Consider the following 17,946-nt stretch of genomic DNA (forward strand, 5'->3'; position numbering starts at 1 on the left):
CTTTGATATGCTTATTCCACTAGTAACGGTCAGAATTCATCAAAATATGGTTTGTTTAACGATTAATGTATAACAGATTATATTTAAATTGTCCAGCATTGGACTAGACAGCCATGTTTGTTTACCTTTGGACAACCAAAGAAATTAATTTAAGTCAATTGCATACCATGAAAGGGAGCTCAAGTAATTAAGATCAAGTTAGTCTTATAAATTGTAAGGACTAGATGCTGTTTAATTATTATGTAAAAATGGACAATTATAAAAAAAAAAAGACTGAACAATATAAGCAAAAACGTTTAATTCAGCAGCTGAGGTTAGTAACAGGTACAGTAGTATATTCGATGTTACTCGCACGGTATTATTATTAATCCCCGCATACGTATTGCTTTACTATCAACCCCCGCATACATATCTGTCTGGATGTATAGTTGACTTTCACATGGAAAGGATAAAGAAATATACATTTCTTAAAGTAAAAAAAATTCCTGATATTCTACGTAGTTCTGTAATATAATACTTGACTACTTCAAAATTTTAGTGTTGCCAGATGGGTTAGTATAAAAATCCCCAAAACAACCTAAAGATCCCCATTTCCACAAATATATTCTCTTCTGTCTTGATCATGCAGGCTTTACTAAAATAGGAATTACTTGATATACTCCATATAAGCGTAAGCAAACTAATTGCAACAATATAAAGGTTTACTCGTCTTTGTTTCTTCATAGAAATTTCTACAGAATATCCCCATCAGACACCCAAAATCCCAAAATCTAGGAATAAATTTCCATATCTGGCAACACTACTACAAATAACAAACTGGAAGTTAGCGAGTCGCCGATAGATGGCAGTCGACTCTCGATGTGTGTTTTGAGTAAACGTACCAATTTTAAGTGATATTAATTGGACGTGTTTGGTGACGTAAGTTTTATATCGTGAGCAACTTATTATTATTCATTGTGTCATGGCATAATTGTAAAGAGTAAAAAGCTTTATTTAATGTAATCATGCCTTGAAACCTAAGAAAATCCTTCAATAAAGAACTCATCTTAACGAATGTATCATATGACCCAGGCATCTTGGCGACCTATCCGTCTTAGGCCTATATCCGGTATCCTCATCTACATCTAGTGATATCAAACGAATATTATTTTGAAAACCAGTTAGTGGCAAAATTTATTTCATGGAGAAGGGAAGTAGGGTATTATACATGTATTTGTTCCAGACTCTGCGATCTGATTAGGCCTACGCTGGAATGTTGATTATATGAGCAAAGTGTCTGAGAGATTTTTTTTTTTGTATTGGTATCAAAAGCTAATCTCTTATAGAGGCATATGTGGTGTAAGAAAAAGTGAATAATGTGATCATTGAAGCAGTGGAGTGGAATTCTCAGGGAAAATTTATTTGCATTATCAAAAACTGGAGAGACGGCAAGAGGATCACAATGCCTTGAACAATGTTTCTTTTGATGGTGAGTATTATACTTACATTTAGCAAGTTTATTTAAGTGTGTGTGTGTGCATGTATATATTATATGTGTGCAGTATATGATATATGTTGTATGGAGCATTTACGGTAAATTTTTAGTTTCAGCCAAATTTGGAAAAATGCAATAAAAATATATTTGTTGCATCAGAAATAGTGTGGTTTCAATGAATTTAACGTTTATTTTGACTGCAAACCAACCGATTTAGAGATTTACTATGTATACCCTAGTTCATCCCACCAATTATGGGGGACACCCTTTGGGAACCGGGGTTTTGGGTGGGGGAAGGGGGGGGAGGGTGTTGGGGCATTGAATGATAATTGCAATAAATGAATAATTAATGTTCCAGCACCCCTCCCCCATACCCCTAACTAGGCCTACCGGGGGGAGGGGGGTAGGGCCCCCCAGCGACCCCCCCTTAAAGCCACAGTAATTTTCAGGGCACCACAGAACCTAACAAACCCACCTAACCTAACCTAGGGGCCCTGTACCCCTACGGGGGGGGGCTTCGCCCCCCCTGCGACCCCCCCTTATGGCCACAGTAATTTTCAAGGCACCACAGAACCTAACAAACCCACCTAACCTAACCTAGGGGCCCTGTACCCCTACCGGGGGGGTTTCGCCCCCCCTGCGATCCCCCTTAAGGCCACAGTAATTTTCAGGGCATCACAGAACCTAACAAACCCACCTAACCTAACCTAGGGGCCCTGTACCCCTACCGGGGGGGGCTTCGCCCCCCCTGCGACCCCCCCTTAAGGCCACAGTAATTTTCAGGGCACCACAGAACCTAACAAACCCACCTAACCTAACCTAGGGGCCCTGTACCCCTACCGGGGGGGGGGGGCTTCGCCCCCCCTGCGACCCCCCCTTTAACCAGGGGTAAATTTGAATATATATATTTTGTTAAATCACTTCTTACCTTAAACGGAAGATGACGATGAAGATGTGGAAGGTTGTGGTTGACCCTCTTCTGAATCATCAAGTACTGGAATACGTTCAGATTTGGTACAATACCACACATGTCTATCCTCACGAAAATGTAAAGGCGAATCACATTTACCACACTGGACACTTAAAGGTAATACGGAATGCTCCCTTAGAAAACGATTCACTACTTCAGGAGTTCCATTATAATTCCCATGAAATCGGCCGATCACATCAAAATAGGAATAACGACATATTTCACACAACCGTACCGGAGGATCCATGACAGTAAAATGACGTGTGATGAAAATATAGAAACCGGAACTTTTGAAAACCGAAAACAAACGACAATCACGGGTTTCTCCCATAATGAAATAGGGAAAAAAACAAAAGAGTATCGTTTACAATGTTATATTGCACAAAAAACAGATCCTTGAAACAAGACTGAGAGACCAATGAATCGTCCAATAATAACCCTTGAAAAGAACCCAGTAGTATTTTGATTGGAGGAGCGACATTAGTGGGAGGAGCAAATGCGCATTCAAGCAAATGTTGTCACATTGCGCAATGGGGAGGAGCCAAGTAAGATGAAAACAGATATACAAATGAACAAGAGCTACCTTGCGTGCCCATGGAAAGATAAACACTAAACTTAGAAAAAGTCAAGACCTTCAATTCCTGAAATATTTTTTTTCTCTGTAAGTATGCATTAGCGACAATAATGTATTGAGAAGAAGTGTTTTGTTATCACGTGCTTTACTAGGAAAATATATTAATATAATACATTTCCCAATTTGGTTGAATCCAAAACTTTACCGCATTTACAATTAGTTAAAACGGACCGGGTGTAAAATTTCAAAAGTTAATACATGAAAACTACATTGCAGAAAACCACATTTCAGAAGGGAAACAAACAAAACAATAACCTAACCTAATTTAAGAGTCTTATCTACTTACTCCCTAACCTGAGGTTCCCCTCCTAACCCAACCTAGGAGCCGTATCCTTCCTTACTTACTTGCCCCTTAACTGAAGGTTCCCATTAAAATTATAGAATGGTACAATTAATGGATTGTAGAAAATTGGACTATTTTTTATATATATTTTGTTTTGTTTTGAACGTTTTTGGTAATGATTCCTGGCGGAAATCCACAGTTTTGGAGTTATGGTGGGTCGACTACCATAACTGAAAAGCTATGGCTTTATGCTAGGTATAGTCATCAATTACGGTTGAAACATCTTAGAATATAGTGTACTTATGTAATTGTGTTGATATTTAAATTAACTTTTATACTTTTTAGTTTCTGCCAGTCATCCTAATAAAAAACAATCAGTTATATACTGTGATCAGCAGTAGTGAAACACTGTCATAAAACTGGAGCTTTTGTTTGCCAGGACTCCAGATGCATAGAAAACTGGGTTTTCCATCCCATTTTCTACGGAGTTGTTCGTAGCAGTGTTCGTCGTACTACAAATACTTCCTTACTTAATTGACCTAATGATTTATTGGTTTCTGCTCTGCTGTATGCTCGCTTCACTCTTGATCAGTGGCTGCTCGTGTATAAGTACTTAGGAACTGCAGCACGCCCTATTTTCACTTGACATTATCGATAATATTCAATATAATGATTTTTTTTTTCTGTAATTCTTTCTTTATGCAGTACAGTGAACCCTCGTTTATCGTGGTAGATAGGTTCCAGTCGCGGCCGCGATAGGTGAAAATCCGCGAAGTAGTGACACCATATTTACCTATTTATTCAACATGTATATTCAGACTTTTAAAACCTTCCCTTGTATGTAGTACTGTTAACAAACTACCCTTTAATGTACAGAACACTTAATGCATGTACTACAGTACCCTAAACTAAAACAGGCACAAATATTAAAGGTGATTTTATATCATGCATTTCCTAAACATGCTAAAAAGCACGATAAAAAATGGCAACCAATGTTTTGTTTACATTTATCTCTGATCATAATGTAGAAACAAACTGGAGGTAGAGCTTTGCTTATTACCCAGACATATTTCCCATACTTTTCCCTTAGAACTACATCACATCTTCCTACTTTAGATATATATATAGATATATATATATATATATATATATGTGTGTGTGTATATATATATATATTTATATGTATACACATATACATACCTACATATATACATAAATACATGCATACATATATATATATATATATTACTGTATATATATGGGTTATGGAAAAAATCCGCGAAGTGGTGAATCCGCGATGGTCGAACCGCGAAGTAGCGAGGGTTCACTGTACTTGTTTAATATATACAGTAATCATTAACTTTAATGTCGATAGCCATCCTTTAGCTTATGAAAAAAATAGAAGAATCCTTGTATGGAACTGTGCACTTCACAGTTCCAGCTTTGTGGTGTATACTGTAGCTGATGTGTACTTAGGAAGTTGCACGCGAGGATGAGGGAGGGAGAAAGCACTGTCACTCCCACGGTGCAGCATAATCTTGGCGTGTTGGTGGAAAAGTTATTTTTTTGGGCTCAAGCCATGGCGTCCTGATGGAAGGTTCCTGTTTGGTAGCTTCCTTGGGTATAAGACTACTAAGATATTCCCAGAGAATTTAACCACAGGTTATCACAGAATTCTAACTTCTGGAGCGAGTATCTCAAAGGTTTCCCTTTAAGACATCGTAATACAACAGGGGACACGCATGTCTGGTCGTGCCACATAGCTATCTCCACCCCGAACAGGGTTAACGCTTCGGTGTGTAAGGGCTGAGAATAGCTGGGAGCCGTTCCACAGCTAATCTCACTCGTGGCTACTACTGATACTCGAGACGTAAACAAACGGACGCCATTGCTCTAATGACGTCACGAGCGTCTTCATCCTTTTGTTAGTAGCTGCCCTACTGAGACGGATTTTCCCTTGTGTGAACTTTATCGTTTTGCATCTTCGCTATGTCGTTACCTTCAGCCTCGCCTTCTTCTGGAAAGTTGAGTACAAGGTTCCAGTATTGTTTAATTAAGCTCTGGCCGTAAAGTAAATATTATTTCGCGAAATAATTGATGTTTTGTGGCGGAGCTGTGCCTCTACCGGACCCGCCATTTTATGGCGTCGTTGTTGTTTTGCATGTCTTATTTAGTTAGCCACAACAACGCTTCCGGCATTATATACTAATCGAATACATTAGTTTATTTAGTCTTCATAGCTAGGAACTTTTATTTCGTGTTAGACGCTTTTATCGGTCATCGATTGACCTCATACCAGTCGGCTACTATAGCCCCCAGGCCAGGAGCCTATATACAAGTGTTCATGCATGATTTATCAGTGATCCTAGACTAAGTTATGAAGATAGTGGCATTATTATTTTACAATACTTTTGACTAGTGATGCAAATGTTTTCGCCTTCAGGGACCATATAGGGGATAGGCTAGTCAGTGATTCTTTCTAGCCTAACCTAACCTTAGGACCCCTATATGCTTCCTTCATCCCCTGCCTTGGCACTCCCTCTATTTAGCCTTGATCCCTTTTCTGAGTAAAGGGATTTATTGCCTAATAGAGTATTAAATCGCCTCTCAGTCCTCCCTAAAGGAATGAACCCCCTTTAGGATTGCGTCTGAGAGTGAGGTTAGGCTAGCCTACCTCTATGGCTAGGATAGTCTACGACTTTCCTGCGATAGCGATATGTCTTCTTCCTTGCCTAGTTCAGGACTTTTAGCCCTGATCTAGGCCGGGTTAGGAAGGTTTCTCTGTTCCATGCTGAAACTGTACTCTTGCACCGTTTTTAGCTGATCAGCCTAATCTTAGGTTAGGGAGTGTCCTCCCTTCCCTTTGTGGCCGCTCTGGTACAGAAACCCTTCCTGGGAAGACCCCTTTCTTCTCCCTCCCCACCTATCTCTTGTATAGCCTAGCCTATGCTTAGGTTAGTTTATACTCATCTGTCCCCTGTCCTACAATTCCTCCTTAGGGTGGAAGAGTAGGGCTACCCGAGCTTCCCTGTGCTGTCCGCTCTGGTACATATACCTTCATAGTGTCCTATAAGGTTAGTTACTAGTGTAGCTCTGCATAGGGGAGTCTCCCCCCCCCCTCTTGGGTGTTCCCTAGCCCTCTCTTGGGCTACCTGCTCCCGGTCCCTAGTGACCCCTGCTTGGATGCTAGAGCCTGTCTCTATCATGGGTACACCCCCTCAGGGAGGGGGAGGGATGTCTGGAACCCTGACGGTACTTCCTACATCCCTTCCCCCCTCCCCCTGTCTCTCTCTCTATCCGGGTGCCGGTCTCTTGCCGCCTCTACTGCCGGCAATACCTGCCTCCCTCTTGGTGACTTCCCTACCCTTGCCCCCAGCCCCCCCGTGTACCGAGGGGCTGCCGGCTGCCGCCGGCTACTACCGGCGGCTCTCCTACTCCTATCTATTCGTCCGCTTGCCGGTCGATCTCCGGAGTGCCGGCATATACTGCCGGCAACCCGATACTACCTGTACCATCCTTACCCGTCACCAATCCGGCATCCTCCGGCTGCCGGAGCCGCCGCTCCCTGCCGGCGTGCCGCCGTTGTGCCGGCGGCCGCCATCCTGGTATCTAACTGACTTTGAAAATTGTCTGTTCTAGTGCCAGAATCTATGCTGGAGCGAGCTCCGGCGTGCCGGCGGCTGCCGGATGCCCCAGAGGCGTCAAGAATACTTGCACCCCCTCTCTTTAGCTATCATAAGACTAGATAGCCCTACCTTGCAAATAGATAAGCTGCTTTGCTTCTAAGATCAGTACCTAGTACTGCTCTATTAGTGATCATGCTGTCTCTTTGCATTCTTCTATTTCCAGCATGCTATGTGCATCTTAGCGCGGCTGGTTGCCAGAAGCATTACCCTTAATGAGGCCTTCTGGCTCTTATCTGGGAACCGAATGAATTCGATCCCAACCTTGTCCTTGGCTTTCCATGGAGTTCCATTATAATGGGAACCCTAGGAAACTATATCCAATGATCTAGGTCATTTGGATTATCACAGGACCAGCCTATGGTAACCAGCCGGGCGAGATGCATGGAGCGTGTCTCCTTTACTGTTTCATTCTCTATGCATCACACCTTCCTTAAGTTAAAATTAATGATTAATGTTAACTTAATTTAAGAGCCACTCCTATGGCTCCCCCATACTCATTTTCTCTTTCTTCCACAGGAGGAGCAGATGAAGTGCGATTTCGCCTACTGTGCTGTGAAACGCTCCCAGTTTTACGGACATACGGCGTGCAGGACTCACGCCCCTTGCTCAGACAAGAAAGGGGATTGGAAGTTCTGGAATCCACTGGAATGTACGGTCTGCCAGGCCTATCTAGTTGAGGCCTTCCATAACCCTCCCTCAGCGGAGGTTAGAGACATTGCTCGTGACAAACTGCGCAAGTGGGTGCGTGGTTTTCAGAGGAATGCTACTGGACCGTACCTGGCCACCGAAGAACTGAGGTCCCTGTTGTTCCCTAAGGCCTCCCCTGATTCAGTGGTTCCAAAGGAAGCAATCCCCACTGTCCAAATTTCAGTGGAACCTGATGTGGTCATGGCTCAGTCCATGCACGAGTGCCGTTTGGATTCTGAGGATGATGAACGGATCTCCGACGTCTCGGAAGATACGGAGAAGACGCTTATGGCTCAAGGAGCCGAAGAGGACGAAGACAAGGTGGAATACACCGAGTCGGAGATTGGAGCTACTCCCTCGTCCATCCCTCCGCCTACTCCTACACCGACGGAATTGTCCCTTCCGTCTACCTCCTCGACCCCGGATCCTTCCTCTTCCACCCAAGAACTGATCCGACTGATTAGAGCTGTCATGGACGACAGACTGAAGGAGAACCAGGAGTCCATCAGGTCGATGATTGGATCCAGAGACACGAAGAAGATCTCGGTCAAGGATCTCCCAGCTTGCTCTCATGCCAACCCGTGGAGGTATGCAGAGCATATGGTTATTGCAACCGGCAGGATCTTTGTTAGCGACAAGATCGGCACGGTCCCGTTGGAAGATGTGGAGTTCTTCCCAAGCTTCGAGGCCTACCCGGACTGTTACGTCCGACTTCGTGCTGAACCTGCCTCGAAGGAGGAGACCGAACCTAAAGAGGAGATAGTGTTCGATCTCGCAAAGGCCCAAGCTATGCTAGCCAACGCATTTAAGAGCAGGGGCTTTACCTGCTCTAAGCTTCCTGCCTTGAGCAAGAAGCATCCTACCTATGTCGCACCTGACACTGCGATTCTTCCATTTCTGGAAAAGGCCTTAGCTGCATGCCTTAAAGCGGCGGAAGAAGGGAAACCCTGCCCTGCACTGGAGGAGTGCAGACCCTTCTCCATCGTGACACCCCCTGACACTAGGCAATGGAAAGATGTCCAACATACTTTCGTCGTGGGTAGGCTCGATCCTGACGTCGCCGGACGTCAGTTTAATGAAGACCTCCCTAAGCTCAACGACCACCTCCTTCGCCGGGAACAAGACACGAAGGAGAGGCTAGCAGCTTCGCTTTCTCATCAAGTCCAACTTGAAGTAATGGCCTGTGACACAGCGGTACCCGATCACTACATGGTACTGGCCAAATCCCACTTACTCACGGTAATGAAGGACTTGTACCATTTCATAAAGGCTCGTAGAGCCTGTCGTGAATTCGTGTTTGTCGGTGCCACCGTGAAACACGAACCCCGGAGGCTGATTTCCTCCAACATCTGGGGAAAGCACCTGTTTCCTTCTGACCTTGTCAAGGAAATAACTGACAGAGCCGCCACGGAGAATAGGAACCTTCTCCACAAGTGGGGCATGTCCAGAAAAAGGAAAACCTCTCAGGACGATGGACCTCAGCCTAAGAGGAAACCTCAGAAGCCGAAACCCCAGCAGCGTCAACAACGACGTCAGTTTCCGGGACCCGCTACCTCCCAAGTGGTTGCCCAACCACAACAGACCTTTCAGTTGGTCCCCCAACCGGTGTTGTCACAGTCACCGGTCTTCACCCCTGCCTTTGAGCAGTCATCCACTACCTTTCATGCCAGAGGTAGAGGCTCGTCCAGGGGTGCAAGCAGAGACGCCTCTCGTCGTCCCTCCAGAGGTAGAGGAGGAAAGGGAGCTAGCGGCCGAGGCAACAAGTCCTCGGGACACCAGAAGCAATGAAGTGCTTCCGGTGGGAGGAAGACTCCGCCAATTCCAGGATCGTTGGACCTTCGATCCTTGGGCACACAGCATCATCAAGAACGGTCTAGGCTGGAGTTGGGTGCAACCACCCCCAATCTTCCAGCGGTTCTTTCAACCATCAACCCCCATTCTGGAAGAATATGTTCTAGACCTCTTGAACAAGAAGGTGATAAGGAAGGTAAAGTCCACCAGGTTCCAAGGGAGACTGTTTTGCGTTCCCAAGAAGGACTCAGACAAGCTCAGAGTCATTCTGGACTTATCCCCCCTCAACAAGTTCATAGAGAACAACAAATTCAAGATGCTGACGCTTCAACAAATAAGGACCCTTCTGCCTCAGGGTTCCTACACGGTCTCTATAGACCTGGCGGATGCCTATTGGCACATTCCAATGAACCATCACGCTTCCTCCTACCTAGGATTTCGACTCCAAAGGAAAAGCTACGCCTTCAGGGCCATGCCATTCGGCCTCAATGTGGCCCCTCGAATCTTCACAAAGCTGGCGGATGCCATAGTACAACAGCTCCGCCTAAGAGACGTCCAGGTGATGGCCTACCTCGACGACTGGCTAGTCTGGGCTCCCTCGCCCGAAGAGTGTACAAAGTCTTGCGACGAAGTTACCCAGTACCTAGAACACCTGGGATTCAAGATCAACGAGAAGAAATCTCGCCTCTCTCCGGCTCAGAAGTTTCAGTGGTTGGGAATCCACTGGAATCTTCAGTCACACCGCCTTTCCATCCCCCAGAAGAAAAGGAAGGAAATAGCAGGGTCTGTCAAGCGACTACTGAAATCCAAACGCATTTCAAGACGACAGCAGGAACGAGTTCTAGGCTCTCTACAATTCGCCTCAGTGACAAACCCAGTGCTTCGTGCACAGCTAAAGGATGCCGCGGGAGTCTGGAGACGATCGGCATCCATCGCTCGAAGAGACCTCAAGAGACGGCTTCCAAACAGACTTCGACGCCTCCTAAAGCCGTGGTCGGAAGCAATGGCCCTGAAAAGGTCCATTCCTCTCCAACACCCTCCTCCATCACTCAACATCCACACGGATGCCTCACTGGAGGGCTGGGGAGGTCACTCCCACCTGAAACAAGCTCAAGGGACCTGGTCTCCACTATTCAAGACGTTCCACATAAACATCTTGGAGGCCATGGCGGTCCTTCTTACTCTGAAGAAGTTATCCCCGCCACCCTCGATCCACATCCGTCTAACCCTAGACAACTCGGTGGTAGTTCGTTGTCTCAATCGCCAGGGCTCAAGATCGCCCCAGATAAATCAGGTGCTTCTCCCAATCTTCCGTCTGGCGGAGAAGAAGAAGTGGCACCTGTCTGCAGTTCACCTACAAGGATTCCGCAACGTGACAGCGGATGCTCTATCTCGGACAAACCCGATAGAGTCGGAATGGTCTCTAGACGCAAGATCATTCTCCTTCATCTCCAATCAAGTCCCAGAACTTCAGATAGATCTCTTTGCAACGAGCGACAACAATCAACTTCCTCTGTACGTAGCCCCGTACGAGGACCCCAAAGCAGAAGCGGTGGACGCCATGTCACTGGACTGGAACAGATGGTCGAAGATATACCTGTTCCCTCCCACCAACCTTCTGTTGAAAGTCCTCTCCAAACTGAGAACCTTCAAAGGGACAGCGGCCCTAGTGGCTCCCAAGTGGCCCCGGAGCAACTGGTACCCCCCTGGTCCTGGAGCTGCAGCCCAAGCTGATCCCTCTCCCGGGCCCAGTTCTCTCTCAACAAGTACAGAAGTCGACTGTCTTCGCTTCATCATCGAAAATCAAGGACCTTCATCTCATGATTTTCTCTCCCTTGCCGCAAAGAAGAGGTTTGGGATCTCGAAGAAAAGTCTAGACTTCCTAGAGGAATACAAGACCGAATCCACGAGACGGCAATACGAATCATCCTGGAGGAAATGGGTCTCCTTTGTTAAAGCAAAAAATCCTAAAGAAATCACCATTGATTTCTGTATGTCCTTCTTCATTCACCTTCATGGACAAGGATTAGCAGCCAATACGATCTCAACTTGCAAATCGGCTTTGACTAGACCAATTCTATATGCTTTCCAAATTGATCTGTCCAACGACATCTTTAACAAACTGCCGAAAGCATGTGCTCGCCTACGCCCAGCACCCCCTCCGAAACCGATCTCCTGGTCACTAGACAAGGTGCTCCATTTCGCCTCCAACTTGGACAATGATTCATGCCCCCTCAAGGATCTGACTCAGAAAGTTATATTTTTATTTGCTCTCGCCTCGGGAGCTCGAGTCAGCGAAATAGTGGCATTATCAAGAGAAGAGGGACACATCCTGTTTGCTGATTCAGGAGAAGTGACCCTCTCCCCCGATCCGACGTTTCTCGCCAAAAATGAATTACCCACCAAAAGATGGGGCCCTTGGAGAATATGCCCCCTGAAGGAGGATGTCTCTCTATGTCCAGTAGAGAGTCTCAAGGTCTATCTTCGCAGAACTTCAAACTTTGGTGGAGGCCAACTCTTCAAAGGAGAAACATCGGGCAGCGACCTGTCACTGAAACAATTAAGAGCGAAAATCACCTACTTCATTCGCAGAGCGGATCCGAACAGTACACCCGCTGGTCATGATCCTAGAAAAGTGGCATCTTCTCTGAACTTCTTTCAGAGCATGGACTTCGAGAGCCTTAAGAACTTTACGGGCTGGAAGTCCTCGCGAGTTTTCTTTAAACATTATGCGAAACAAGTGCACGAAATCAAACATTTTGTGGTAGCCGCAGGTAGTGTTATGAAACCTGCACCTGACTCTGCGTAGAACAGTGAGTTACTTGGGACTCTAACTCTTCGGGTGCCTATGTTGACCCTCGAGTGATTCATAGTGATGTCTAAAAACACTTAGTGCTTTTATAACTGTTCTTATCCCAGGTGGAATGTCATAGTGTTACACAAGTGCCGCATGCCTTGAGCATGATGTGTTATTTAAAGACTTGCGTTCCTCGAGAACGAGTACCTACTAATCCTGAAATTCCTTTTCAGATTCAAGAGCAAGCCTTTATTTCTATGTACATTATTATTACTGTAAATGAACTTTACTTTTTGCTGTAAATTATTTATTTTCTGCATTGTGAAATAAAATTTCTATTTTATTACTTGTGCGTCTCTTTCAGCTCCTACTTACTATGAAATACATACTGTCATAGTTTTATTTATTCCTCCTTTCTTATGGTCATGAAGAATTTAAGATGTCTATTCTTAAATTATATTCACCTTGTCTCAGTAAGGTTCCTACTCGAATACTTACTTCTGATAATCAGGAGATGAACCCTACACACAGTGCCCAACCACCACTGACCTACTCAGAATGTTCCTATACAAATATCAAACATTCTGCTTCATCTCTAAGCTTTTAAAAAGCTCTTCTGTCAAGATGAATAGCCCTTCAATACCACTTTGACGTCGGCATAGCCCATGGGAACTTCCTACCAATGGGGGGCAGGATACTTCGTTCCTATGGTTCTTACCTAAGATTACTTTGCTATTTTGTCAATGCCTAGGCACTTAACTCTGGGGGAAAATCTACCACGATACATTGATTCTCTGGTACTCTTCCATCAGGACGCCATGGCTTGAGCCCAAAAAACGGATTTTGAGCGAAGCGAAAAATCTATTTTTGGGTGAGATAGCCATGGCGTCCTGATGGACCCTCCCTACTACTTCGTCAGTTTGTTCCCACCCTACACAATTGTATCATGGTGATGGGCAGCAACTGGCGCCAGGATAAAGACGCTCGTGACGTCATTAGAGCAATGGCGTCCGTTTGTTTACGTCTCGAGTATCAGTAGTAGCCACGAGTGAGATTAGCTGTGGAACGGCTCCCAGCTATTCTCAGCCCTTACACACCGAAGCGTTAACCCTGTTCGGGGTGGAGATAGCTATGTGGCACGACCAGACATGCGTGTCCCCTGTTGTATTACGATGTCTTAAAGGGAAACCTTTGAGATACTCGCTCCAGAAGTTAGAATTCTGTGATAACCTGTGGTTAAATTCTCTGGGAATATCTTAGTAGTCTTATACCCAAGGAAGCTACCAAACAGGAACCTTCCATCAGGACGCCATGGCTATCTCACCCAAAAATAGATTTTTCGCTTCGCTCAAAATCCGTTTATTTTTTCTCTACATGTGTTTTGCTAGAAAACTGTGTACTATATTCTTGAGTGTAATACAGTGAAGAATTAGATTGTTATCCTACTGTACTTCCAGCTATTTTATCTGAATTTTTTTATTTTTTTTTTATTTTTTTATTTTTTTTTTTTGGTTCTAGAAAATTCCAATGACTACATCAGAGGCAGAATGATGCTTTTCGACACTGAAAGCCATAAAACTTTTCTAAGAAGCGCTATGAATTTGGAAAGACTAATTGCTTTTGCAGTGCTTTCAATGGAGAAAAAATCCTAATATGTCATGCATAGATCAAGGAGAAAATTATTGATCTTTTCACATAAAAAAAGAAGAAAGGATTTCATTTTTAAATGAAAAGATCAAGGTTGAACAGTAACGATTTAAGTTATATAAGTAAATATAGTTTGATTTTGTTCTTTTAGAATTCTGTCAATTTTTGGAGTAGATTTTCTTATACCCGTTTGTTCCTTTACACAATATTAAAATAAAGCTGCAAATTTTCTGAAGCAATACCCCCACTAATTTTAGCCACAAGGTGCCACTGCTCTAGATTAAACATTATCTCATTGCTCTTATTTGCTGGCAAGCAAAATATGTATCGCTACGTGCGTTAGCCCGTGGGCTAGTATTTTGGTGTTAATTATTAATTATACAAACTTGAAGGGGTGAATACTGAATACACACTTAACAAAGTGGTGAGTTGTAGCTTCGTGCTCTAACATGTGTTCGAACATGGACTTGGCTTCCTTTTCCAATGATCAGATTAAATATATATCAAACACAAACACACGTCTCTACCCTAACCTTTTATTATTAACATGAATGATATAAGGGGTATGGTTATATTGTATATTGCAATATCGAAAATAAATAACATGGTTACAATATAAAACATGGGCCCTTTATTTTGTTCAAACAAGTAACTTATAGTAGAAGCACCACCTATCAGTTTTTTTTTTCTGAACTACAGGGTAGAATGAGGCTCGTGTGGTATTTGCTAAGATGACAAAAGGAGCAAAACAGGTTTTTTTTTAATTTCTTTGATAATTCTATACAATAGCTCTGCCAGCAAGTTATCAAATTTAAGTACTTTCTCTAAAAAAAATCGTTATTCAAGGTGAATATATATATATATATGTATATATATATATATATATATATATATATATATATATATATATATATATATATATATATATATATATATATATATATCCCTAACACTCGTGATTTTACTCATTGTAAATATTAACCACAATGGCATTTAATACTGAATTCTACTTTGGGAATATATATCCACGGGAATTCATTTATGGTAATAGCTTCTGGCTGGGCAGAGATTCGAACTCGTGCCATTCAGCCGAAACCATACCTATGAGACTATACCAACTCAGCTATCAAGAGATATATAGGTTTATTACAAGTCACCGTACATGTTCCTGTCGAATTTGGGAATCGGTTCTTAGTCTTGAATCCTACCCAACCAGAATCTATTACCATACATGAATTCCATTGGATATATATTCCCAAGGTAGAATTCGGTATTAAATGCCATTGTGGTTGATATTTAAATTGATTAAAATCACGAGTGTTAGTGATATATATTCATCCTAAATAACCATGTGTTGCAAACTCACAATTCAACTATCGTGGTGGAGATGGGTCGATTTCAAGTCGAAGAACAGGTTCCTGAATTCGATGTGAATATGTACGGTGACTTGTTATAAACCTATATTTCTCTTGATAGCTCACTTGGTAGAGTCCTCGCAGGCTTGGTTTCAGCTGAGTGGCACGAGTTGGAATCTCTGTCCAGCTAGAGGCTATTACCATAAATGAATTCCTGGGGGTATATATTCCCAAGTTAGAATTCCTTATTAAAGCTATTGTGGTTGATATTTACAATGAGTAAAATCACAAGTGTTAATGATATATATATTCATCTTAAATATTTATATATATATAGTTGACTTCCCAATGGAAAGGATAAAGTAACGTACAGAACATTATCTTGAAATTAGAATTTTCTTTGTATTATACGTTGTTGTGTAATATAATACTGTACTTGCCAACTTCTTAACTTCTAATGGAAATAATGAATCAAACATGGTGTTGATTTGTGTAATGCGTCAAAAAGTAAACATTCCAAGTTCAGTCATCTTCAGCTGATGTGTTGGGTAATTTAAGTTATATTTTTAGCTGCTTATATCACTCTTTGTGCCAATACAAAGGTGCAAAGAGAAAATACCCTTAATTAATGTAACCATGCGTTGAAAACCATGAAAATCCATATTGGAAATTTGGAATGAGGAGTGATATGACCCGTGCCTGGTCGTGTTTTTTTCGAAAATGCCCTTTATTTCCTTCGTAAATAAATAGTTAATAAGATATACTCTAATATATCCTACGGTAATGAGGGCCTCCAATGGAACTGGTTGGTTTGGGTGGGGAAAATTTACTGGCGAATCAATAAATATTGGTAAAACTAACCTTTTCTTTTCTACACATTATTCTCTCGGACATAATAAATCCGCGGAAATTTGCACAAAATAGGATGATCCTAGGTAAAACTTAAGAAGTATGATGCACTTGATATTAGAAAAAATAATCACCTGCATTGAACAAGCATGAGAAAAGCTATATAAAAGTTTACAGTAGTTTTTTATATGAGATTAAACGAGGTGGAATTAAATGAGATTGGTAAGTTTTTCCCTCTAATTTTTCTAAGTCGGGAGAGACGTTTCTTCTATGGTAATGTTTATTTTCAATGAGCCCGTTAACTCACTTTCTTATGCAAGTACAATCAGTTCCAATTAGAGTTTATTGGCTGAGAGTTGTGACATCATTATGACGTAATGGTTTCATAACCAATTACAAATTACTTTAGTTGAAAACCAAGATTTACAAGGATTTCAGCAGACTAATGCAGTTACCGCTTAACGTTCACTGGGGCCCGTGTTTGACTGAATACTTCCAAGAATGAAGGGAAACCGGTGTTTAGTTGGTAAAACCGCGACTCTAAAGGCACTCTGCCAGCATGGCTAGGGCTTTTGAGTGATTGAACACGATCACCTCTTTGGGCTCAGTCTCCTCCTTGGAGGCCGGTTCGGACCTGAGTCGGACGTAACAGTCCGGGTAAGCCTCAAAGTTAGGGAAGAATTCCACTTCTTCCAAAAGGATGGACCCTAACTTGTCGTTGATGAATATCTTTCCCGTCGTAATGGGCATATGCTCGGCGTACCTCCAGGGGTTAGACTCCGAACAGGAGGGAAAGTCCTTAACCGAGATCTTCTTCGGTTGCTTCCATCCCATCAAACGACTTGTGATTTCCGCAGAATGCTTATTAAGCTTCTCGTCCATCAATGCCACCAATACCCGGATGACATCTTCGGTGGCGGGTAGCAGGGGCTGCGAGGCGGTGTAGGTGGAGGGGACTGGCTGCTCGACCACTATAGGGGCTGCCGGAGGTGGTGGGGCGACCTCGCCCTCCGAATCAGGGTACTCCACCTGATCCTCTTCTTCCTCCAGATCCTCACTCATGAGGGTCCTCTCGGTGTTGTCGGAAACGTCCGACATCTTCTCCACCTCGTCAAGACGACACTTGCTAAGCGTGGTCTCGATGTCGGGCTCAACAGTCAGTTGAACCAAGGGGATCTGATCCTGGGGAATCACAGAATCTGCTGATGCTTTTGGGAAAAGCATGGCCCTCATCTTCTCATTGGGGAGATATGGCCCGGTGGCGTTCTGGAAACCGCTCACCCACTTGCGCAATTTCTCTCGAGCATTGTCCCTGGCCTCCGCGGACGGAGGGTTGTCGAACGCCTCATCGAGGAGGCCTTTGCAGATTGAGCAGGACTGTGGATCCTAATACTTTAGGTTGCCCTTTTTTGCTGTACAGGGGGCGTGGGTCCGGCACGCCCTATGCCCGTAAAAGTCCTGGCGGAGATCTGCACAAAAGGAGCTTTCACACTTCAGGTACTCCTCCTGTAAAAGAAAGAGAACATGAGTACATGGAAAACAGAGTTATGGCTTACATTACTCTTAAGATTAAGATTCACTTATCTGTAGCTTTGTGTTTTATGTGAGCTCAGGATAGGTGAGCTAGAAGAGAAGTAGGAAGACACATACCTGTGAATCCTCTCCAGCCAGTTACCATGACCTTTTCTGCCGACAATTCCTTAGGACCTGAGGTTCTAGGGGAGGGAATGGTATCCCTATGGGGGAGCCAAACTAGGCTTCCTTAAAAAGGAA

At 43.5% G+C, this 17,946-nt stretch overlaps 1 protein-coding gene across 2 annotated transcripts in view; it reads left to right on the forward strand.

Moving 5' to 3' along the window:
• The first annotated feature begins 827 nt into the window (after positions 1 to 827).
• LOC137633195 (facilitated trehalose transporter Tret1-like) overlaps positions 828 to 17,946 on the forward strand; it is a 138,167-nt gene continuing 121,048 nt past the window's right edge. Inside the window, exons 1-2 of one of the 2 annotated variants that reach the window (XM_068365355.1) lie at positions 862 to 918; positions 1,326 to 1,468. In XM_068365355.1, coding sequence (XP_068221456.1) covers positions 1,454 to 1,468 — 15 coding nt within the window. In that variant the 5' untranslated portion in view covers positions 862 to 918; positions 1,326 to 1,453. Of the gene's footprint in view, positions 1,469 to 17,946 lie in introns of both variants that reach the window. The other variant, XM_068365354.1, reaches the window with a different exon arrangement.

This window comes from Palaemon carinicauda, chromosome 42 (assembly GCF_036898095.1).
Source record: "Palaemon carinicauda isolate YSFRI2023 chromosome 42, ASM3689809v2, whole genome shotgun sequence".
Classification (NCBI taxonomy): domain Eukaryota; kingdom Metazoa; phylum Arthropoda; class Malacostraca; order Decapoda; family Palaemonidae; genus Palaemon; species Palaemon carinicauda.